The sequence below is a fragment of the Cebus imitator genome, unplaced genomic scaffold (genome assembly GCF_001604975.1).
Source record: "Cebus imitator isolate Cc_AM_T3 unplaced genomic scaffold, Cebus_imitator-1.0 Scaffold199, whole genome shotgun sequence".
Lineage (NCBI taxonomy): Eukaryota > Metazoa > Chordata > Mammalia > Primates > Cebidae > Cebus > Cebus imitator.
Window position 1 is genome coordinate 7,293,868 of NW_016107514.1, and position 26,222 is coordinate 7,320,089.

At 32.7% G+C, this 26,222-nt stretch overlaps 1 protein-coding gene across 3 annotated transcripts in view; it reads right to left on the reverse strand.

The window, feature by feature from the left end:
* The window catches only part of COL11A1 (collagen type XI alpha 1 chain), a 213,219-nt gene that overhangs the window by 144,025 nt on the left and 42,972 nt on the right, over positions 1-26,222 (reverse strand). For all 3 annotated transcript variants that reach the window (XM_017547609.2, XM_037745410.1, XM_017547607.2), the window contains exon 5: positions 3,653-3,781. In XM_017547609.2, the coding sequence (XP_017403098.1) occupies positions 3,653-3,781 (129 nt within the window). The remainder of the gene's footprint in view (positions 1-3,652; positions 3,782-26,222) is intronic.

The window sequence follows — 26,222 nt, forward strand, 5'->3', positions numbered from 1 at the left end:
GGGGCAAACCATATATAATTGCCTAGGGCAAACATATATATACACACACATAATATATATTTGCCAGGGGAAATCTACACATAATTCCTTAAGTACTGTATTTGATACAATTCTAATTATGTCTCAACTGGATCTCTCTTGGCATTTTAACTAATCCCTTTTAATCTGCCACCAAAATAACTGTTGACCACAAATGCTTTAGAATATTGTGATGACTGTGCCTTCTAACAACAAGCTCTAGTAACTTATAGAGGAGTTATCAATTGCAAAAACAACAAGTAAAGGGATAAAGGGCCAATTTTAAACATGGACAACTTAAATGCATTTTAATTGAAATCTGCTATTGAAGGATATATATAGACCTGTACCGAAGTAGTCCATTAACCTAATATCATGTTTTTCTCTTTCAAGACAAATTATCTTCTAACTTTCATAATTCTGTCCTTTATTTAAACTGCCCAAATGTTGACTAACCAGACTGGTTATGAAAAAATGGAAGAAACAACATGACTATACAATAATGGAGTAAATAACATGTTAACTGTCTTAGACACTAAAGCACATCTTTTTGTTTTTGTTTTGTTTTTTTTCTTTTTTCTTTTTTTTTTGAGATGGAGTCTCTGTCACCCAGTATAGAGTGCAAGTGTCATGATCTCAGCTCACTGCAACCTCGTCCTCCTGACTTCAAGCAATTCTCTTGCCTCAGCCTCCCAAGTAGCTGAAATTACAGGTGCCCACCATCATGCCTGGATAATTTTTAAAAATATTTTTAGTAATGACAGGGTTTCACCAAGTTGGCCAGGCTGCTCTTGAACTCCTGACTTCAGGTGATTCTCCTGCCTCAACCTCCCAAAGTTCTGAAATTACAGGTGCAAGCCACTGTGCCCAGCTAGCACATCTTTCTTTTAGAGCTTATTCAGGAGTCAAAAAAAAAAATCATTTCTGGTTCTCCTTTATCTGCTAGTGCTTCCTCCGTGTGTTGGTCATTAATATACTCAGGACATTGATGAGTATATATTGCAATACATATATTGCTACATAAAGCCTTACAACCTATTTTTGGAGATAATTCTGTCTTCTCACTATGGAATTCTAAGGATGGCTTGAGACAAGTAGAGAAGAAAGAACTAGTTGTAATCAATCAGACAAATATATGCAACATGAGTAATAGAATAATTTCAACTTTGTCGGTAGAAATTAGAGTATGTGAGGAGAAAGGATCTTCCAGAAATGTCTTAAAGTCTGTTCTTGGTTAATTTGTAAGAAAACTGGTGACATCAGTAAAAACCTGTGCATCTAAGGAGAACTAGAAAGTATAATACATATTAAGTGAAAAGATAATACATTGTGGAAAGTTAATTGTTTTTTAAATTCCTTTATAAAAGACTGACTTTCTGTCACTTCATTTTCTGTTTTCACCCTTTTTTAAGAAAGAATATCAAAAGGAATCATATAGATTTAACATCTAATTTCTTACGAGATAGGAATTTAACTTGATAATAAAATCCCAAAATCATCGTAATTTTAATATTAGGTAGTCATCTATTTAAATGGCATTGTTTAGGTTCAAATAGAATTAAAATGTGATGATATTATCATTAAATTAGAATCTGTCTAATTATACATCTCTTAGTCTGTGGTGATGGTTGTAAAGTTGTGCCATGCATATAATAATATGAATCTTAAAAATGGATTAGGATATGTTATTTAGAGGGCATTAAATAGACAAAATTATAAGATGGAAAAGCCTTTGTTTTATCTATAAAAAAAAATGGACATATTTATTGATCTAAATAAGAATAATAAACATGCAATGCCACAAGTTTATTAGTGAACAATTAATATAAAGTACAACACATGTGGTTGATACTCGATATTGCACTTTACATTATTTATTCATTGGCAACTAACATTGCACTATTAATAAGTATGACACCCAAAGATTAATTATTAATATGTATTTTATCATATAATGACATATTAATGGATACAGTTCAAAATTAATATAAGGACTACTTCTAATTTGATTAAGCAGTTTTTTGATAGGGCTATAAATGTTTATCTTATTGAAAGACCAACATAATTTAGAGCTAGAGAAAATGGTGAAAACTAATTCTTCCTTAAAGAAAAAAAACTTTTCATTATGACTTATTCAATATAATAAAAGGTAAAAATGTTATCTGTTATTGCATTACCCAACCAGATTGTCATTCAGTTTCTACTATAACAACGTGCTGTTTTTCTCATCAAATGCTTCTAGTAAAACCAAGTTTGACATCTCAACAGGATGTTGAATACATATGTCAACAACTACAATGGTAAAAGGTAAGTTCACTTTTAAATGAACTTAAGAAGATGGATACAAATTACACCTTGACAAAATAACAGCTTACCTGACATAATAGCATTATAACATGGAAGCAAAACACCTCAAAGTGATATATTAAAAATGCAAACCTCCCTTCTCCCCCAAATCAGAGCCATATCTGTTGCTAAAAAGAAGCTTTGTCTTTCTTCATAAAGGAGCAAAACAGATCTCATCAATCTTGAAAATGTACAGTAAATGCTATAAATTTTAATATTAAGTCATCATATAACCTCTCAGATATAAAAACACTAAGCCTGATAATTATTTTACTATCCTCTCAGAATTCATGGAAAACATATTTAGTGAATGATGAGAGAATAAAAAGAATGAAGTACTTGAGAACTGTGAAACAGGCAGACAAAATATCTCAGTAATTTCTCTTTACACTCTCATATTTGCCTTCCTATTGGCTTCTCAAAATCTCACCCTGTTTTTTAGAAAGAAAAACTAACATTAAGTCATGGAAAAGATTACTGCAACAGAATTCACTATTACACCTTAAAAAGTTAAGTAGTGTCAAAAACATATTTCTAGCATTTGAAGTGTAAAATCCAGCCTGAATTCACATGCAGAACTAACAATAATATAAAAGATTTTGAACCGTTATAAATAGTAAAACTCAAATGGTGGCACCAATAGTATATTTAACAGGGAAGAAAAACATTATTTGATCAATTTTTAGAATATTCTTGATGTTTTCAAATTTCTATTTCCTTTTGAACACTCTAAGACGTGAGGAAAAAATCCAAAAGTACCGTTTTGCTCTCAACTGAGGCTTAAATTTTTTCTGGTTCACATGCATTTAAATTTTCCTTGAGGAACTTTTTATAGAAACCCTCTATTTAACCCAGCCTGAAAACTTTAAGGTAGTTCTAATGGCACTTCCTCATTTGCATTAATTGCCAAAGGCCCAGGGAGATGACATGTACACCAGAAAATATGCTATTGTATCTTGAGGCTGTGTTAATTATTTAAATGCTAAGGGTCAAAACATAATGGTTAGAAATTACCTTTTTCTCACCCCCTCAAAAATAGAGTATGTGCATATACACTGTATACCAGTGAAGTCTCACTATTTCTAATGAATTTATGTAATAAAATGCTTACACAGCAAGAAAACAAGAAACAAATGTATTCAAGTCACTTTTCCTGGAAATATTACAACACAACTAAAATACAAGGCCCAGTTCAATTAAAATGGAATAAATAAGTGTAAGTTCAAAAACTCCAGTGCTGTCCATATCATTGAAATTCAAAGACCTGTTCTGATCTTGTGCTCCTTACCTCATCTATCTGAGGTTCCTGAGCCTGAGCAGCCTTGGGTGCTGAAGAGTCACAGTCTGGACTATAATGCTCACAGTAGTCATATGCTGCCTTGGGGTCGCCTGTGATCAAAAATTGCTGGATGTCCCCCTGGAACAAAAAAAACAACAGACAGAGATTCATCAGGATATTAAAGTACACATATAACAGAGTGAGATGTAGTCTAGACAGTGTGTCCTTTATTTTTAAATATTTGAAGAAGAAAAAAATCACTTACTTCAGTGTTAAGAATACTCTTATAGGACTGAAAGAGGAACACTTATTTTACAAATCAGCTGTAAATATTAAGCTGTTATTCTATGTTATCTTCTAGCTCAGGAAATCTATACTACATTCATTCATTTGTTAAAACTCAATTTCACTTCATTGATAGTTTATACTGCATGGCAAAGAACAAATAAAATGTGAACAAAAAGCTAATTTTAAAAGTCAACACATTTTAATAATTGTACATATATAAAGACAGTAAGGTAATTATAATATTAAATAACTAAAAAACTCAATAAGCTTAAAAGGAATTATTGTTGGGAAATTAATATGAAATTTTTAGTGTAAATATATAGATCTAACTATTATGTTCTGTTAGAAAATTCAGTATCCAAATAAATCCCTGCCTACAAAGATGAATGAGAAATAAAGACAGCAGAAAAATCCAAATTAAAAATTAAAAAACCATGAGTTTGATGCGTTTATAAGAAAAAATGAGTTCCTAAGCATATATTAAACATCACCTATCAAAAACTCTCTATGATTCAAATAAAATCAAAACATTAGTAATATTTAATTATACAATTACCTGAAGAGTTTTAATTTCAAGAGCTCTTGGAAACTGTGCAAACAAGAGAAAAATCCAAATATTTTGCTCTTGAAGTAATGTGACTACTTCCACGTGGACCTGATTTCATCATGAAACTAATTTAATATAAATGTGTGTGTCATGACCATATTAACTCATAATTATACTCAGGCCTAAAGGAGTATCCAGGCTGCTACCCATTTAACTTGAACATTCATGTCTTTGTAAATTTGAGCACGTAAGTCTGATTTATAAAACTCCTGATTCCATATTCAATGATTTAACAGTCATTCCAGCTTTCTCTGCATCTTATTAACAGGGATTATTTAGAACTTGGTAAAAATATGAAAATTCAATTACAAAAATCTTTAAAAATTAAAGAATGAGGAAATAATTCATTCCACATTTATACCACAAGATTCATTTATTTATTAACAAATATTTATTGAGAAAGTATCATACACAAAACATTGAACCTGTGAATATAGAAACACATATTTGACGTAATCTTTGCCCTTTGGAGAGTGAAAACTAGTGGCTAAGAATATTTAAAACTATAGTAAATGGTGGAATACAATTTATGAGTTGAAAAGACATAACCAAATAGTATGAGAAGTGCCAAGAAAGGAATAACTTATTTAATAGTTATTTAATTGGAATTAAGTATAAGTTATTTAATTAGAATTAAGCTATTTAATCCTAGCAGGCAATTTTTTAATTAAATAATTGGTTACTACCTGTGATGTGGTGCTTATTTTTATTTGTGTCATTCTTTCTTCCATCTAAAAAAAGTGTTCATTCCCACCCTTAGAATCAGGATTTATTTTTATGGCTCACAATATATATTTCTAATCTTACATTTCTCTTTTTTAAAAATAACATCTTTATTGAGCTGGTCACACTGTTCACATATAAAATCAATCATAATAGATTTTATTAATTCACATATAAAATCCATTCTTTTAAACCTTACAATACAGTGTGCTTGGTACAGTCATAGAGTTGTCCAACCATCACTACTATCTAATTGCAGAAAAATTTTATAATGCCTAAAAGAAACCCTGCAACCAATGGCAGTCACTCTCAATCTTTCCCTTTTCCCAGCCCCCAGCAAAAATTGGGCATTTTATATAAATGCAATCATACAACATGTGGCCTTTTTATATTGGCTTCTTTCATTTATCATAATGTCTTCAAGATTTATCCACGGTGTACCATGTATTACTATCTCATTTCTCTTTTCAAGTAACATTCCCTTTTACGGGCATGCCCCCTATTGTCTATTTACCAGCTTGTGGAAATTTGAGTTGTTTTCATTTATTATTTTGCTATTTGTTTTCTAAGTTTTATGCCTTTTTAATTAATATTACATTATTCCTCCATTCCTAACTTTTTTTGAGTGGAATAGATATTTATTAGTTCAAAATATTATTTCACTTATGTTTTTACTATAGCCTTCCAGGTTTTGTTAGTGGTTACTCTCAGAATTATAATTAATTTATTACAACCTTTTTCAAATTAATACTAATTTCTTCTTAATCTTACACAAAAATGTGTTTTTATGTAGCTCTGATCACTCCTACTGCCTTGTAGCTATTATTGTTGCATGAATTACATCTTTATATACTATAAGCCCATCAACATAGTTTTATAATTATTGTTGTATGCAATTTTATTTTTAATCTAAACAGAGAAGTATTATAAACAAGAAGTACAATTGTTTATTTCTACCTCTCAAAGATAAGTGTACTAGTTTTCTTTGAGTTATTGTTCAGTAATCTTTCATTTCAATCTAAGAGACTCTTTATATTTATTGAAAGGGAGCTTTATTAGTTAATATTCTTTTAAATATGGGAATGTCTTAATTTTTCTTTTTTTTTAAAGAGATTGTATCTTATTATGTTGCCTAAGTCTGGTATTAAAATCCTGAACTCCAGCTATCTTCTGACTTCAGCCTCCTAAGTAGCTGGGCCTATAAGAGCATGCCACTGCACCTGGCTGTTTCCTTTGCCTTTAAAAGAGAGTTTTGCTGGCTATAAAATTTTTGGTAGAAGTCTTTCCCCTTCCCCTCAGAACTATGAATATGTTACCCTCCTGCTTCATGCCCTCCACAGTATCTGATAGGGAATCAGCTATTAATCTAAATGAGAATCCTTTGTATGTTCAGTCAATTCACTCTTGCAGTTTTGAAAGTTCTCTGTCTTTCCTTTTTGACATCTGATTATGATGTATCTAGATGTAGATTTTACAAGTTTATCCTATTTGAAGTTGTTGAGAGTCTTGAATGTGTAGATTAACATGGTTCACTAACTTTGAGAAGTGTTCAGTCATTACTTTGTTAAATATGTTTTCTGCCCTCTTTCTAGGACTTCTATTAGGCCTATTATGAAATGTTTCATGGTGTCCCACAGGTCTCCGAGGCTCTGTCAACTTTTTAAAATTTTTCCCCTTCTTCTCATAGTAGATAATGTCAACTGATCTATTTTCAAGTATACTGATTCTTTAGTTTGTCAGCTCAAATTCTTTGTGAACTTCACTAGTCAATTTTTCACTGCATGTTATACTATTCGACTACAGTACTACTATTTCATATTTTTTGTAGTATATACTGTTCTTGCTACTTTCAATTTGGTAAGACATCATTATCATACTTGCTGATGGTTATTTAGTCATGTTTTCTTTAGTCTTTTTTAACATACCCATAATTGTTGATTTAATATCTTCATTGGGTAAGCCCAATGTCTGTGCTTCTTCAAGGGCAGCTCCTCTTAACTGTTTTGCTTTGCTTTCTGCTTTGCATAGCACATAATTTTCTTTTCTTTTCTTTTTGTTTTTGGCTGTCTCATGATATTGAAAGATTTTTGTTGAAAGTTGAATATATTAAATAACAACCCTGAAATAATATACTATCCTCCCCTTCAGCCAGTCCTACTGTTATTTTTCTTTGTAGTTGTTGGTGCTTGTTCCTTTAGTGATTTCCTTGAGGTAATTTTGTAAGTCAGTAGTCTTTGCTGCCTGTAGCCAGCGAGGTCTCTGTTTGGTTAGGTTAATGTTCAGTAAATTAGACTGAGGTTTCCTTAAATGTCAGAATTGAATTGAACCAATTAGTATTTCAAGAGCCTTTCTGTGTGCCTTGGCAAACACTTTCAACACTTCCACACTTTACACTGTCTTAGCTCTCACTTCTTGCTAAGCAGATTGTTAAAGTCAATTATATTTGAAATAGCAGGGCTTTTTCTTCAGGTCTTACATGAACAGGCACACAGGTCTTGTAGATCATCAGGTTAATGTTTGAACTTTTCAGAGTTCTTTATGGACACCTCATTTTAAATATTCTTTTTAGTGTTTTAACTGGATCCCTTTTGATCCATATTTTGACATTTAAAATTCCCATTGCCAACTACCTGTTAATAATTTTTATCTATAATGTCTCCTTATCACCACAAAAATGAGCAACATTACACCACAAAAATGACTCAAAAACACACATCCACTAATAAAAATTGCACTGATATAAATGAAATATTATGTTTAGTCATCCTAATGACAAATTTTGTTGACTTCAGAAATATCTCCAAGGATATCTCAGATTTTGTTATATTTATGCAAGTTTTCAGTCATTCTATTTAATCATTAATTCATTCAGTTGCTCAAAGAGTGCTTTAAAAGTACATGTAATATGCTAGTTTGTTCAGGTAAAACCCAAATAAGGAAACATCTTCTTTAATTTAAGTTGAAGCCTAACATAAAGCAAAAGTATAAAATATTCATCTAGAAAACCATATTTAAAATGGTAATAAGTATTACTAATATTTCTAACCTGAAATTATTTATTTTAACATGTCATGAGATAAAATACATAATTGATCAATAAAACTAGTTTCTGAGATTTTTTTGCAAATTATTTTTAAGTAGAAGCATCTCTAATATTGTCTGATGCCTACTTATTTTAAATAGCCACACAGCAAATACATACAAGTTCTTAATTAAAATATACTGATAGTATTTGTCTATCACCAACTGAATAATATAGCACACTGCATAACGACATATGCAGTGCCAGAAAGTAGGATCATATATTATAAATTGGGATGATGGAAAGTTTCACTGATTAAAAGACACTGAGACAGAGACACTTGTGTAATTGAGGGAATAAAGAAAGCTATATCTAGGGGAGAGCCTTCCAGGCAGAAGGACTAGTGAATGCCCAGGCCCCAAAGCACAAGCAGCACCAAGGAAAGAGATTAGTTAATATATTCAAGAGAGGGGTACTTCATGAACCAAAATAGACAGGTAGCAAAGGAGAAGCCACTGATAGAGTCTGAGAGGAGAAGTAAAGGGTGTGGTATGGGTCACATAAGATCCACATAAGATCCTGCAGACAATTGAAGTAATTTAACTCCAAATGAAATAAAATGCTCTGGGACTTTATGAGCAAAGATGTGGCACACTTGATAACTCCTTTGTTTTTTTAACCAGGTGCTACTTGACAGAAATAGACTTGCTTTTCTAGGTTCACTGCTTAGAGAACAGACTAACAGATGAAGAGACAAAACAGAAAGATCAATTAAAAGGCTCTTACAATTATGCAAAGAACAAGTAATACTAAGTTATAATAACAGACAATACTTAGTGGACACTATATAACTACCACTACTCTAAGAACTATATATAGTCAAATTATAAACAGAAATAGACTAGTTTATGTTTTAAAAAGATCAAGTTCTTTAAAAAACTTACTTAAAAACACATACCCATGTTTGTTTATTGCAGCACTGTTCACAAGAGCAAAGACTTAGAACCAATCCAAATGCCTGTCAATGATAGATTGGTTAAGGAATTGTGGCACATATAAACCATGGAATGCTATACAGCCATAAAAAAGGATGAGTTCATGTCCTTTGCAGGGACATGGATGAAGCTGGAAACCATCATTATCAGCAAACTAACACAAGAACAGAAAGCCAAACACCTCATGTTCTCATAGGTGGGAGTTGAACAATGAGAACTCACGGACACAGGAAGGGGAACATCACACCCCAGGGCCTGTCTGGGGGAGGGGGAGGGGGATAAGGATAACATTAGGAGAAATATCTAATGTAGGTGAAGGGTTGATGGGTGCAGCAAACCACCATGGCACATGTATACCTGCACATTCTGCACATGTACCCCAGAACTTAAAGTATTGTTTTAAAAACTTAACTTGAACAAAATTGGGTGAAGCATATGAACAGACACTTGTCAAAATAAGACATTTATGTAGCCAACAGACATATGAAAAAATGCTTATCATCACTGGTCATTAGAGAAATGAAAATCAAAACCACAATGAGATACCATCTCATACCAGTTAGAATGGCGTAAACTAAAACAACAGGAAGCAGCAGATGCTGAAGAGGATATGGAGAAATAGGAATGCTTTTACACTGTTAGTTGGAGTATAAATTACTTAAACCATTGGGGAAGACAGTGTGATGATTCCTCAAGGATTTAGAACTAGAAATATCATTGGACCCAGCAATTTCGTTATTGCATACTTACTCAATGGATTATAAATCACTCTACCATAAAGACATATGCATACATATGTTTATTGTGGCATTGTTCACAATAGCAAAGACTTGGAACCAACCCAAATGACCATCAGTGATACACTGGATAAAGAAAATGTGGCACCATATACACCATAAAATACTATGCAGCCATGAAAAAGGATGAGTTCATGTCCTTTGCAGGGACATGGATAAAGCTGGAAACCAGCATTCTCAGCAAACTGATGCGAGAACAGAAAACCGAATACCACATGTTCTCACTCATAGGTGGGAGTTTAACAATGAGAACTTGGACACAAGAAGGGAAATATCACATACTGGGGCCTGTCGGGGGATGGGAGATGGAGAGAGGCATAGCATTAAAAGAAATACCTAATGCAGATGATGGGTTGATAGGTGCAGCAAACCACAATGGCACATGTATACCTGTGAAACAAACCTGCACAGTCTGGACATGTACCCCATAACTTAAAGTATAATAAAAATTATCTATCAATATTCTTATTACATTTCTTTTAGCTGGTAATAATTTCATAGGAAATGTGTGTTTACTGTAAAACTTGAGACGGTGAAATGATTCTTTGGCTCAGGATAGTCCACGTAGTTCATAAATCATAAAAACGAGAGTTAAAGTCCTCTATACTTAGGTGAAATTTTAAACAGTTTGTGTTTGTGAAAAATAAACATGACCTATTTATTACCTACGTACTAAAGGCCTGAAATATTAAGTTCCTCCCTCCCATTACCTCACATGTCCTAACAGTCTCTGAGGCCTACCAGTTCTATTCCATATTTAAAATATTCCTTTTCTCCATTTATTCTGCCACGGCCTTGTCTCTAAGTACTTTTTATTTGCAACAATATTCAACATTAATGTTTCCTTTTTTTTTTTAATTAGGTCTTCCAATTCTAGAGTAGTTGCTTCACTGCCACCAAAAGCATTTTTTTTATATCTTGTTTAATTCTTCTAATTAAGGAGCCTTCTCATAGCCTATAAAGTTCAACAACATTAGTATAATATAAAAGACAAACGAGCTCTTATACACTTACCCAGCTCTCCTCCCAAATGCCCCCAAACCAAATTACATTTCTCAGAACTGATGGGCTTATTGTAAAAGTTCACTTTTATATGTGTTCTCACCTTTAAATGTCCTTTTATTTTTATTACTCTGAATTTAGTTATTATTCCCTCTCTTGAATATTTTTATGCCTTTATTACATAACACAATTATTTTATTATAATTATCTATGTCTCTATATCCCTTACTTAAGCACAATAATTGACACATAATATTTATTCTGCTTCAACAGAGAATAATCAACTTAAGTAAACACCTAAAATAACATATGTAATCTTACAGCTTTCTCAACCCTTTACTCTCCCTAATACTTCTAACAAAGCCTTAACGATTTCTTGGTAAAGCATTCATTCGTGGATTTAGTAATCTTTATTAACTATAAACATTGTGCCAAACATTGTGATTGATGTGACTCCTAGAATACCGAAATTAATAGAATATAAAAATTCTGCACTCAAGAAGTGTGTAGTCTAATAAGAAAGCTACACATTAATAGATAATTCTAAAACAATCTAGTAATTATGTACCAACAAGAACTCAAAATAAGATGGTTTCTTCTTTGAAAATATAATAAAGTACTGCTGACTAATAATAGAACTCAAAAGCGGAGGAAAGGTAAGGTCATCTACACAGAAACAAAATGTGTGAAACTTTATTGTGCATTGCTGGCAGTAGCTGATCCAATGATAGTCAGCAAAGTAGAAATCCAAATAAAAAAGGGTAATGCTCCTTTTAGAGGACAAGTACAGTCCTATATAAACAGTGGTACTTAGGATCTCTATAGAGCTCAGAAATCTAAACTTGTCTTAAAGGCTTCATTGAGTTTTTGAAATAGTTTTAGCCATAAATCCTACTAAATATAAAATTATAACAAAAGGTCAGTAAAGTCCCAAAATATGACCTATTATTTGTATATCACAATATAGTGATGCTGATCTGATTCCAGGTGGTCTGATTGGCAAGATAATATCTCGAGGTTGCTGTATAGTAAAGTACAGTAGCATCTAGAAAGGAGAACTAAGGAAATCAGTTTCAGATTCAGCCCTAAGGAATTGCAGAAGCTTCGTCATAAATAATGTGGCACATTTTTGTGTGTTGTTTTTCACCATACTTGTCAGACAAATTCAGTATGCAGCAATCAAGAATGTAATTATACATAAAACAGCCAAAAATAGACATGCTTTTGTGTCTTGGCTAAGGATAACTCTCAAAAAAGAATTACACCAAAGTTGTGGCTCTGTCTACTCTTATACAAGTGGTCAGTATTAGAATTTAAATATCTCCTAAAAACAAAAATCAAAGAGGAAAAATTCATATTTGGAATCTCAATGTGGTAAATAATTATTAACATAAAATCTAATAAAATCTAAAAAAAGCTAAACTTACTGCAGTTAAAAAGAAATCTTATGTTTTACAAACTATTGTAAAAGATACTATCATGTAAATACATTTGACTATTTCTTTACGAAAACCATAAAATCCCCTTTTAGAAAGAACATTAAAGAAATTCAACATGTGTGTGAATGTAGTGAGTCTTTACATTAGTGCTGTTGCTAAACCCTATTACCTGGGTATGTGTTGTTTCCTAGAATTTTCACACTAATTTGCATTGAATTTGTGTGTCGCACTGAATTTGGACTTGGATTGTGTTTAAACATCAAGTCTACCACATTTTAACCTAATGCTATCCACAGTTTTTTTCTGTTAAAATTGTACATTAACTCCTGATTTTAGAAAAATATTTTTTGTGTTTAATACATTATACAAAAAATAAATCATGAAACTGATTTCAGACAATATTTTCAAGAAATAAAAAATAAGCCACAGCTACACTCTGAAATGCACATGCTAACCAAAGATTTACAGACAAGAATTAAACTTAACATCAATAAGTAAACTCAAAACTTTATTGCTTTTCTCTTTTGTTGACTCCGTGCTACTCTAACAGATTAAATAGTAAAATAGCATGTTAGAATGGCATTTTACTTTTGCCTTAAGGTATTGAAGACTTCTTTAAAATAAATTATGAACCCGATCCTTTTACAAAGCCAAAGGTGGCTCCTATGTTAACCATATCTGCTTTTTTCACTAAAATACAGAAATGATAAATGAAAGAAAGCGTTTGTATTTTAGAAAAAACAAAGCAAACAAACACTCAATACAGCAATACACAGACAAAATATTTTATAAACATTCATCTCCAAATGACTCCATGAGATACATAGCACTGTTATTCCATTTTGAAGATGAGGAAGAAGACAGGAAGACTGGGTATCTTGCCTGTGATCTTAGAGCTGGTTAATTGCCAAATCCAAAATTCAAGCCGGGGCTATTTGACTCCAGAGTCAACACTGTTAACTACCACGCGTGTGATTTAAAAATGCAAATACTTAATCACATCATTATCATAATGTTTTTCATTCAACGATTCCTGTACTTGCTAGATACTAAATGATACCTTTACCGTCACCTTTCATTTCCCAAATGAAACAAGAAAATTATTCTATCATCTGTTCCTAATCACATCCAACATTCTGTTTGTAAAGTTTGTATTTTATGGAAGACCTTCTACATATTTACAAAGATAATATTTAAAGAAATAATTAGTGAACACAGCTTTATATTTTAGACCAGATAGAAAACATACAATGTTATTTTTTAATAGTGATAGCTTATTTTTTGTTTGTTTCTTAATTAAAGAAGTTCCACAGAGAAGTCAGAGCCAGGAAGATTTAGACATTAACTGTGAGATAATGGAATTTTACCATTTAGGGATTTGGAAGATGAGGCTAGAGCAAGTACCATGCTTGTCTCTTTAATGATATATATTAAGCTTGACCAACCCATGGCCCACAGGCCACATGAGGCCAAGGAGGCTGGGAATGTGGCCCAACACAAATTCATAAACTTTCCTAAAACATTAGCTTTCATTAGTGTTACTGTATTTTATGTGTGGCCCAAGAAATTCTTTTCTTCCAATATGGCCCAGGGAAGCCAAAAGATTGGACACCTCTGGTATACATTTTTCATAAAAAATTAACACTTTTCAAGCATTCATATCTTAGGAAAGCCAATACTTCTATGACTGTTTTAAGTCCAACTACAGCCCAACTCTGTTGCTGTTGAAAACTATAAGCTGTGAACAAAATGCAATAAACAACTAGCTGACAACTCTGTCAATCAAGCAGATTATAGGAGACAATCAGAATTTGGAGAAATGAACCTACAGGTGGTAACTTACTTGTGTTTTGTTCCTTTTTTGTTTTTGTTTCATATTTTATCAAGGTTTTGTCCCAAGGGTGGAATCCAGTAGCTGAGCAGAACAACTGTGTTCTGCCTAAAACTTTGAAAGAAACCCTGTGTTTCTGGACAGAGGAACTAGCGGAAAAATGCAGGTTAAAGAGTATATGGGGAAACGGATTAGAAAAATGAAGAGGGGAATCGCCTAATTTTTGTATGAACCATAAAAACCTCAGGCTATCTCCAGAACTAAGCATATGTAACAGACCCAAACCAACTGAGGAAAAACATGAAGAATCTGAGATTAAAACTATCTACACAAGTTTCCTAATAGCTTCTGAATTTATCTTACGTGAGATAGAAAATACCAATATTCTGACAGTTAAAAATTCCAAAAGTTAAAAACACCAAGGTGACTCAGTCATGGGGAACCCTATACTTTTGTGAGTTTTACTTGGAAGAGCTCTATAAGGCCTGCAAAGTGAATATCAGAAAGATTTCCTCTCATGCTTCTGGAAGTGGAAGGAGAAAAGGAACCATTTTGAAAACACCAGAATATTCTGTTCTTAATAAAAGCTTGCCCTCATAAGCTGCTGGAGTTTCATCATAGTTTAACCTAACTTGAGAAAGGGAAATATAAGCATACCTTGAAGATATCACAGGTTTGATTCCAGACTACCACAATGAAGAAAATATTGCTCTGAATTTTTTTAGTTTCTCGGTACATTTAAAAGTTATATTTACACTATCCTATTGTCTATTAAATGTATAATAGTATTAAGCATAAAATAATTGTAAGTACTTTAATATAAAAATACTTCATTACTAAAAAGTACTAAGGATTATTTGAACCTTCAGCAAGCTGTAATCTTTTTGCTGGTGGAGGGTCTCACCTCTGTATCAATGGCTGCTTAGGGTGGTGGTTGCTGAAGTTTGAGGTGGCAATAGCAGTTTCTTAAAATAAGGCAGTGATGAAGTTTGCCACATCAATTGATTCTTCCTTTCATAAAAGATTTCTCGGTAGTATGTGATGCTGTTTGATACCATTTTCCCACAGCAGAACTTCTTTCAAAATTGGAGTCAATCTTTCAAACTCTGCTGCTGTTTTATCAATTAAGTTTACATAATACAGTATTCTAAATCCTTTGATGTCATTTAACAATATTCATAACATCTTCACCAGAAGCAGATTTCATCTCAGAAAAAACACTTTATTTCCTTGTCCATAAGAAGCAACTCCTCATCTGTTCAAATTTTATCATGACGTTACAGCAATTCAGTTACAACTTTAAGCACCACTTCCAATTCTAGTTCTCTGGCTATTTCTGCGACATCGACAGTGACTTCCCCCACTGACTTCTTGAATGCCTACAATCAGTCATGAGTTTTGAAACAAACTTCTCCTCCCATGAATCACAAATATCCCTAATGACATCTGGAATAGTGAATCTTTTCTAGAAAATTTCTAATTTACTGTGTCTAGATTCATCATAGGAATCACCATCTGTGGCAGCTATGGCATTATGAAATGCATTTCTTAAATAAGAAGGCTTGAAAGTTGAAATTACTATTGATCCATGGGCTACGGAATAGATGTGTTAGCGAGCAGGAAAACAACATTAATCTCCTTATACATCTGCATCAGAGCTCTTAAAAAACCAGGTTTATTGTCAATGCACAGTCATATTTTAAAAGAATCATTTTTTCTCAGCAGTAGGTCACAATAGTAGGCTTAAAATATTCAGTAAACTATGCTATAAATGGATGTGCTGTGCTGTCATTCAGACTGTGGCTCCAAGTATAGAGGGCAGCAGGGTTGATTTAGCATAATTATTAAGGGTCCTAGGATTTTTGAATCAGTAAGTGAGCATTGTTTCAACTGAAAGTAGCCAGCTGCATTATCCCCTAACAAGAGAGTTTGAAGCAGTTCTTTGAAGCTTTGAAGCCAGGCATTGACTAGTGTTCTCTAGGAAAGTCTTAGATGGTATCTTCTTTCAATAGAAGGCTGTTTTGTTCACACTGGAATCTGGTGTTTAGTGTAGCAGCTTTCAACAATCTAACTTAGCTAGATCTTCTGAATAACTGCCTGCAGTTTCTACATTAGCACTTGCTGTTTCATATCACACTTCATGTTATAGCAACAGCTTATTTTCTTAAACATCATGAAGACTTCTGCTAGATGTGATCTTTTCTTCTGAAGCTTCCTCATCTCTCTGAGCTTTCATAGAATTGAAGAGAATTGGGTCCCAATTCTGGATTAAGCTTCAGCATAAGGGAATGTTTTGGCTAGTTTTATCTTCTATCCAGACTACTAAAACTTTCTCCATATCATCAAAAGACTGTTTTGCTTTCTTGCCATTCATGTGTTCACTAGAATAGCAGTTTTAATTTCCTTCAGAAACTTCTCCTTTGCATTCATAACTTGCCTAACCTTTTGGCACAAGAGGCCTAGCTTTTGGCTTATCTCAGCTTTCAACATGCCTTCCTCACTAAGCTTAATCATTTCTCGCTTTTGACCTCAAGTGACTCTTGAACACTTGAACCTGTGACTCTTTCTTTCCCTTTATCACATATAGGTCATTGTAGAGTTACCCTAATTGACCTATATCAAGATTTATTGTGTCTCAGGCAATAGGGAGGCTCAAGGAGAAGGAGAGAATTTGAGAACAGCTGGTCAGTTGAGCAGTCAGAACACAAAACATTTATCACCTAAGTTTGCCATCTTATATGCATATACTATTACTATATATAAGATGGGATATGCTCATTTAATGTCTCTGTAACATAGTTTGATAATTCTCATGACATTTCAAATGTTATTATTATAACTGATATGGTGATCTGTGATCCGAGATCTTTAATGTAGCAGTTGTAGTTATTTTGGGGTGCCATAAACCATACTTAAAATAACGAAAAGTTTGAAATGTGAGAATTACTGAAATGTGACACAGTCATGATGTGAGCACATGCTGCCGGAAAATAATGATGCCAACAGGCTTGCTTGATTCAAGGTTGCCACAAACCTTGAATTTATAACAAGACCATAACTGCAAAGCATAAAGCAAACCATGATATAACAATGCTTGTCGTACCTAACTCTAGTCAGCATTATCCTTTGGCGTGAGAGAAAGAAAATTCCCTACCACAGCTCCCTATGGCCTTCCTCGTGGAAGAAGGAAACTATGTAACCTCAGCCCCCTCCAGCCATTCTGTTCCACCTAAAGGCATAGCGTAAGGGACTGAGAAGCACTTATAGAGTTCACAGTCAAGGGTTAAGGCTCACCAAAATCTGAGACCTAATCATAGAATTATAGGATGATTCCCTTCCCCTTACCACCACATCGCTAAGGGCCTTTTTACCATAGCTTCTTTTACCCAGTGTATCATGTTCACCTTTCAACACAAAATTAAAATAGATTCTGCAAGGAGAAGAAAGTTTTTCTTGTTTCCCACAGTTTAAAAAGACTGAATACACATTAAACCAGAGTCAGATATAGCAGGAAGGTTTTTGTAATTATCATTCTAGGAATTTTTAAACTATGATCCTGTGCTAAGAGCTTTAATAAAAAAGTGGACAACATGCAGGAACAGATGGCTAATCTAAGCTGAAAGATGATAGCTATAACAAAGAATCAAAATAAATGCTTTAGATAAAAAACACCGTTACTGAAATGAAGCATACCTCTGATGGGCTCATTAGTAAATTAGACACTGCTAAGGAAAGAATCTGAGTTTGAGGAGCTGATTATCAAAACTTCCAAAACTAAAAGCAAAGAGAAAAAAAAGCTGGGAAATACAAACTAAACAGGAAGATGTAATATACATACAGTAGGAATACAAGAAGAAAGAGAGCAAAGAATAGAAGCAACATTTGAAGTAATAGTGACTAAGAATTTCTCCAGATTAATGTCAGACACTGAGTCAAAAATCCAGGAGTCTCAGACACAATCAAGCAAAAATTAACACCAAAAAAACTACATGTAGGAATATCATATTTAAATATCAGAAAATCTAAGATAAATTAAAAATCTTAAAAGAAATCAGGGTCGGGGGAACAACGACTTACCTATACAAGCAAAGATAAGAATTACATCTGACTTCCCAGAAACTACACAAGGAAGAGAAAATGAAGTGAAATATATAGTATTGAGAGAAAAATACCACCAACCTAGAATTCTGTACCCTGAGAAATCATTCTTCAAAAGTGAAGGAGAAATATAGACTTTCTCAGACAAACAAAAATTGAGAAATTGGTTGCCAGTAGGCCTGTCTTGCAAGTAATGTTAAAAGAAGTTTTTCAGAAATAATAAAATATATATAAGTGAGAAACTTAAATCTACATAAAGAAAATATTTGGAGAATGAATAAATGAAGGTAAAATATTTTTTCTTATTATTAATTGATCTGTTATAACAGCTTTTTCAAAATAATAATAGCAATAATGGATTTCACTGTATATATGCTTATGTATGCTTATGCATAAGTAAAATGAATGATTAAATAACAGAAAAGACAGGAGATAGGAGCTGAAAATACTTTTATAAGGTACTTGCATTACTCAAGAATCAGTATACTGTTATTTAAAAGTTTACTTGGAATAAGTGTAAGTTCACACTTAAAACCTAGACAGGTGAGGTGGCATATGCCTTTAATCCCAGCATTTTGAAAGGCCAAGGCTGGTGAATTTATTGAACCTAGAGGTTTGAGACAAGCCTGGGCATCATAGTAAGACTCTGACTCAGCAAAAATATAAAAGAATTAAACAGGCTTGGTGGCACATACCTGTAATCCCAGCTGGAGGCTGAGGTAGAAGGATAACATGAGCCCAGGAAATCAAGGCTACAATGAGCTATGATCACAAAATACACTCTAGCATGGGTGATAGAGCAAGACCCCCCCTCCAAAAAAAAAAATCCTAGGGCAACTAACAAAAGAAGATTTGAAAAGAAGTATAATGGACATACAAAGAATAAAGAAACATAATCATGTAAGATGCTCAATTTAAACCACAAAATGTAGAAAAACTGAGGAAGATAAAAATGGAAACAAAGAACAAGGGCAATAATTAGAACAATGTAACATATATGGTGAATTAATCTAACTATATACGTAATTGCCTTAAATATGAATGATTTAAATACACTCCATAAAGACAGATTGTCAGGGTGGATCAAAAAAAAAAAACAACAACAACAAGACTCAATTACATGTTGTCTACAAGAAACACACTTTAAATACAAAAATACTTACAAAGTAAGAAAAGTATAACATCCTAAAGTCAATAAAAAGAAAACAGGAGTAGCTAAATTAATTTCACACAGTGTAGACTACAGAGCAAGGAAAAATATTAGAGATAAAGAGGTCATTATATGGTAATAAGGGTTAAAAGTCCATGCTCCAATAAGACATAAAAACTTTATTGCATATGCACCTAACAAAATACAGGAAGCAAAATCTAATAGAACTGGCAGGAGAAATAGATGAATTCACTATTACATTTAAATGATAAACACCATTCTAACAGAAATAAACAGATACAGCAGGCAGAAATTAGTAAGGACATAGTTGAACTAAAAAACACCATTAATTAAAAAAGATAATTTGCATATAGACTACTATAAACAACAACAGCAGATTACTCATAATTCTAAAATTTACATGGACATTCCCCAAGATAGACTACATTCATGGCCAAAAAGAGAACTCTTAAAAATTTTGAAAGAATATACATTATCCAATATCTGCTCTCAAATAGTAACAGAAAGATAGCTGGGAAATCCAAAAATAATTGGAAATGCAAAAAGACATTGCTAAATAATACATAGGCCAAAGAGAAAATCTCAGGAATAATTTTAAAATATTATAGACAAAATAAAAATCAAAGCAAAAGGTTTCTTAGAGGGAAATCTATAGCATTGAATGCATACATTAGAAAAGAAAAAGATCTAAAATCAACCATCTAAGTTTCTATTCTAACAATCTAAACAAAAAAAAGCAAAATAGATATTAAATAAACAGAACAAAGGAAAAAATTACAGCAGAAATAATAAAACAGATAGCAGAGAGTAACTAAAGAATTATCATCCTTCCTAACCATGAGCATGGAATGTTTTTTCATCTGTTTGTGTCCCTTCTTATTTTCTTGAGCACTGGTTTGTAGTTATCCTTGTGCTATTCCCATCAAGCTACCCTTGACCTTCTTCACAAAACTGGGGAAAAAAAACACCTTAAACTTCATATGGAACCAAAAAAGAGCCTGTATAGCCAAGACAATCCTAAGCAAAAAGGACAAAGCTGGAGGCATCACGCTTTCTGACTTCAAACTATACTACAACGCTACAGTAATCAAAACAGCATAGTACTGGTACCAAAACAGAGATATAGACCAATGAAAAGGAACAGACCCCTCGGAAGTAACACCACACATCTACAACCATCTGTTCTTTGACCAACCTGATAAGCACAAGCAATGGGGAAAGGATTCCCTGTTTAATAAATGGTGTTGGGAAAACTGGATAGCCATGTGCAGAAAACAGACACTGGACCCCTTCCTTATACCTTATACAAAAAGTAAATCTTGTTGGATTAAAGATTTAAACATAAGATCTAACACCATAAAAACCCTAGAAGTAAAACTAGGCAAAACCATACAGGATATAGGCACAGGCAAGTACTTCATGGCTAAAATACCAACAGCAATGGCAACAAAATCCAAAATAGACAAATGGGATCTAATTAAACGTAAGAGCTTCTGCACAGCAAAAGAAACAATCATTAGAGTGAACTGGCAACCAACAGGAATGGAAAAAAAAATTTTTTGCAAGCTACTCATCTGACAAAGGGCTAATATCCAGAACCTACAAGTAACTAAAACAAATTTACAAGGAAAAAAAAAAACAACAAAAACAAAAACAAAAAAAGCATCAAAAAGTGGGCAAAGCATATGAACAGGCACTTTTCAAAAGAAGACATTTATGCAGCCAACAAACATATGAAAAAATGCTCAGCATCATTGGTCTTTAGAGAAATGCAAATTAAAATCACATTGAGATACTATCTCATGCCAGTTAGAATGATGAACACTAAAAAATCTGGAGACAACAGATGCTGGAGAGAATGTGGAGAAAAAGGAATGCTTTTACACTTTTGATAGGAGTGAAAATTATTTCAACCGTTGTGGAAGACAGTGTGGTGATTCCTCAAGGATCTAGAAATAGAAATATCATTTGACCCAGCAATCCCATTACTGGGTATATACCCAAAGGATTATAAATTTTGCTGTTATAAAGACATATGCACACGTATGTTCATTGCGGCACTGTTTACAATAGCAAAGACTTGGAACCAACCCAAATGCCCATCAATGACAGACTGGATTAAGAAAATAGTGGCACATATATAGCATGGAACACTACGCAGCCATAAAAAAGGATGAGATCATGTCCTTTGCAGGGACATGGATGAAGCTGAAAACCATCCTTTTTAGCAAACTGACACAAGAACAGAAAACCAAATACCGCACGTTATCACACATAAGTGGGTGTTGAACAATGAGAATACATGGACCCAGGGAGGGAAAATCACACACTGGGGCCTGTTGGGGGGTGGAGTGAGCCAGGGGAGGGATAGCAGGAGTGAGGAGATTGGGGAGGGATAACATTAGGAGAAATATCTAATATAGATGACTAGAGGATTGATGCAGCAAACCACCATGGCATGTGTGTACCTTTATAACAATCCTCCACTACCTGCACATGTACCCCCAAACTTAAAGTATAATTAAAAAAATTTCAAACCAAAATAACAGAAAATGCCATGTTTTACCTATCAGATGAACAAACTTTTAAAAGAATATAATATTTGTATTGGTTAGGATAAGGAGAAATGGATATAGTGGGAAGGCTAATTGGTATTGTTTTAAAAGAGCTTTGGCATGATATTAAAATTATAAATATTCTTTGAAAAAAAAAAAAGAATTATCATCCGAACCAAAACCTGGTTCTTTCAGAATATTAATAAAATTGATAAGCCTCTTGCTGAGCTAACTAAGTAAAAAGGAGAGAAGTTACAAATTATTATTGTCAGAAAAAAGGAGACATCACCACAGATCCCATGGACATTAAAAGGATGATAAAATAATATTACAAAAAATATGTGCCCACAAATTTGATAAATTAGATGAAATAAACAAATTTCCTAGAAGAGCCAATCTCAAAAACATATAAACAAATAATTAGAAAAATCTCAAAAAGCCTATATCCAATAAGAAAATTGAGTCAAAAATTAGTAAACTTTCTAAAGAGAAAGCATCAGAACAAGATGGGTTCACTGGTGAAGCCTATCAAACACCTAATGAAAAAGATATACCATTTCTCTGCAATTTTTTTCAGAATATAAAAGCAAAGAGAGTATCTACTAACTCATCTTATGAGGCCACATCACACTAATATCAAAAACAGATTAAGAAAATATAAGAAAATAATACTACATACCAAGATCTCTCATGAACATAAATGTAAAAATCCTTAACAAAATATTATCAAATTGATTACCACAATATATTAAATAAGTAAATGCCATAATCAAGTGGAATTTATCCCAGGTTTGCAAGGCTGGATCAACATTTGAAAATAAATTAGTTATCACTGCCAACAAGCTAAGGAAAAAATAATAATCATCATTATCGATAGATGCAGAAAAGTATTTGACAAAATGCAACAATTATTCATGATTTTAAAACACATTCTGAAAACTAGGAACAAGGAAGGAAATTTTCTCAGCTTGATCAGAAATGAAGACGGATGTTCTCTCTTAATATTGCATTTCTACATCATACTGGGAGTCCTAGTTGATGCAATAAGACAAGCAAAGAAAATAAAATGCATTCAGATGGGGAAGAGAAAAATTAAATTTTTTTCACCGATTATGTTACAGATAACATAATTGTCTATGTAAAAAATCCAAAATAATTGGCCAAAAATATGGAAATAATAAATGATTGTTACAAGGTTGTGTATATAAGTTATATCCTAACATCAATCACTTTCTTAAGAAGAATTTGAAATTTAACATGCAACACAATTTATATGAGCACTCTCAAAAGAAACACTTATGTATAAATCTAACAAAATAAAATAAGATTTATATGAAGAAAACAACAGAACTGATGAAGGATATTGAACAATAAAGATATTCCATGTTTGTGGATAGAATTACACAATACTGTCAAGATGTCAGTTCTCTTCAACTTGATCTATAGATTCAATACACTCACACTTAATATCCCAGCCTGTTATTTTGTGAATCTTTCCAAACTTATTCCGAAGTTGATAAGAAAAAATCCATAACAGTCAATTAACTTAATATTAAAGGTAAAGAACAGAGGTCTGATACTATCTGACTTTAAGACTTTCTATAATATTACAATAATGAGTACAAGGTAGTATTGGTGGAAGAATTGGTAAGTAGATCAATGGAACAGAATAGAGAGCCTAGAAAAAGATCTATATCAATATACTAAACTGATCTTTGACAAAAGAGCAAATTAAATACACTGGAGTAATGATAATCTTTTCAACTAACAGTGTTGGAACGACAGGACATCCACATGCAAAAAGAATCTAAATGCAAACCTTAAACTGTTCAGAAAAATTAACTCATAATGGTTCATAGACCTAAATGTAAAACACGAAACAATGGAACTCCTACAAGACAACATAGGAGAAAACCTAAATAATCTTGGGTATGATGATGGCTCTTCAGACACAACACCAAAAGTATAATCCATGAAATAATTTGTTGATAATCTGGCCTTTATTAAAACTTAAAACTTCTGTTCTGAAAAGACAATATCAAGAGAATCCGAAAATAAGCCACCTACCAGGAGAATATGTTTGCAAAAGACATATCTGATAAAGGACCTTTATCTAAAATATACAAAATATTCAACAATAAAAAAACAATCTGACTTAAAAATGCAAAATGTGTTGAACACCTCAACAGTGAAGATACACAGATGGAAAGTAAACCTATGAAAATATGTTCAATATCGTATGTCATCAGAAAATTGTAAATTAAAATAACAATGGGAAACCACAACATACCGAAATAAAATAGTGCTGTTTTTAGCCAAATTCAAAACCGTTGACAAAAATTGCTGAAAAAGCTGTGAAGCAAATGAAACTCTCATTCCTTGCTGATGGGAATGCAAAAGGATACAGCAAAACAGTTTGCCAATTTCTCATAAAACAAAGCGTATTCGTACATCAATCACACTTCTTGGTATTTATCGAAATAATTTGAAAATGTATGCCTACATGAAAACCTGCACATAATTGTCTAGTAGCTTTATCCATAATGTCCAAAATTTGGAAGCAACCAAGATGTCTTTTATAGGTAAACTGATAAATATCTACCACATCTAGCTAGTGGAATATTATTCAGCACTAAAAAGAAATGAGCCTGCAAGCCATGCAAATACATAGAAGAACCTTAAATGCATTTTACTTTGTGAAAGAAGTCAATACGAAAAGCATACATACTGTATGACTGCAACTATAAGACATCCTGGAAAAGTCAAAATTATAGAGGCAGTAAAAAAAACATAGTAACTCCTAGGGGTTAATGAGGGAGAGAATCATGAATAGAAAGAGAAAGGAGGATTTTTAGTGCAGTAAAATTATTCTATTAGATACGAAAATAGTGGGTACATGTCATTATATATTTGTCTACACTCTTGGAATGAATAACACCAAAAGTGAACATGTAAACTATAGACTTTGGGTGATAATAATGAGTCAATGTACTCTCATCTGTTGTAATAAATTCCCACTCTGGTATGGGATGTTGATAATACGGAAGGTTGTACATTGGAGTGAGGCAGAGAGTATATGAGAACTCTTTGTACTTTCTGTTAAACTTCACCGTGAACCTAAAACTACTCTAAAATAGAGTATGTTTATTAACAACAACAGCAACAAAGGGAATAAACAGACGCCAACCCTGGGCATTGAAAGTCTCAGAAAGAGTTTTTCAAACAGTATTATAACTTTCCTTCAAGAAGCAAATGATACACTATTGAAAAGAAGGAAAATTTAAGAATACTTAGCAGCAAAGTAGAAACTTTAAAGAATGAAAGCTTCCTAAATTTGTTGAAAAACATTCATTTACAGATGTAAGATGCTTAATAAACCCCAAAGAGAATACATTCAAACAAAATTATGGCAACATACTTTATAATCAAACTACTGAAAAGCAAATAAAAAGAAAAAGATCTTAATAGCAGCTAAAGAAAGTGGTACATCAAGTACATGATAAAAAAATGTGAATGTGAATTGTGCATCAGAAAATATGGGAGTCAGTGATAGTGGAACATTATTACAATGCTAAAATAATAAAACTGTCAACCCAGAATTCTATCATCAGTGAAAATATCCTTCTGTAATGAAGGCAAAAGAATAACATTCTCACATATAAGAAAACTAAAAGATACATCAGTAGCATATCTGCTATACAAGAAGTGCTAAAGAAAACTTTTTAGACTGATGGAAAAGTATATCCCAGAAAAATATGAAGCTTCAGAAATAAAAGATGAACAGAAATAACAAACATTTACTTAGATATAAAATTATATTTTATCTTAAAAGCTTTAAAATATTTGATTGTTTAAAGCAAAAATTATAACATCGGGTCGTATGTTCAGTATATGCAGGTCTAATAAGTGTGATAACTCTGCTATGGAGATCAGTAGACAGTATGACAAAGATATGGAAAGGTTCCTACATTACATACATACAACATGATACAATATGAGCAAGAAATCGATCATAATCTTTTGGTACAAATTTTATAATGCTTTCAGAAAC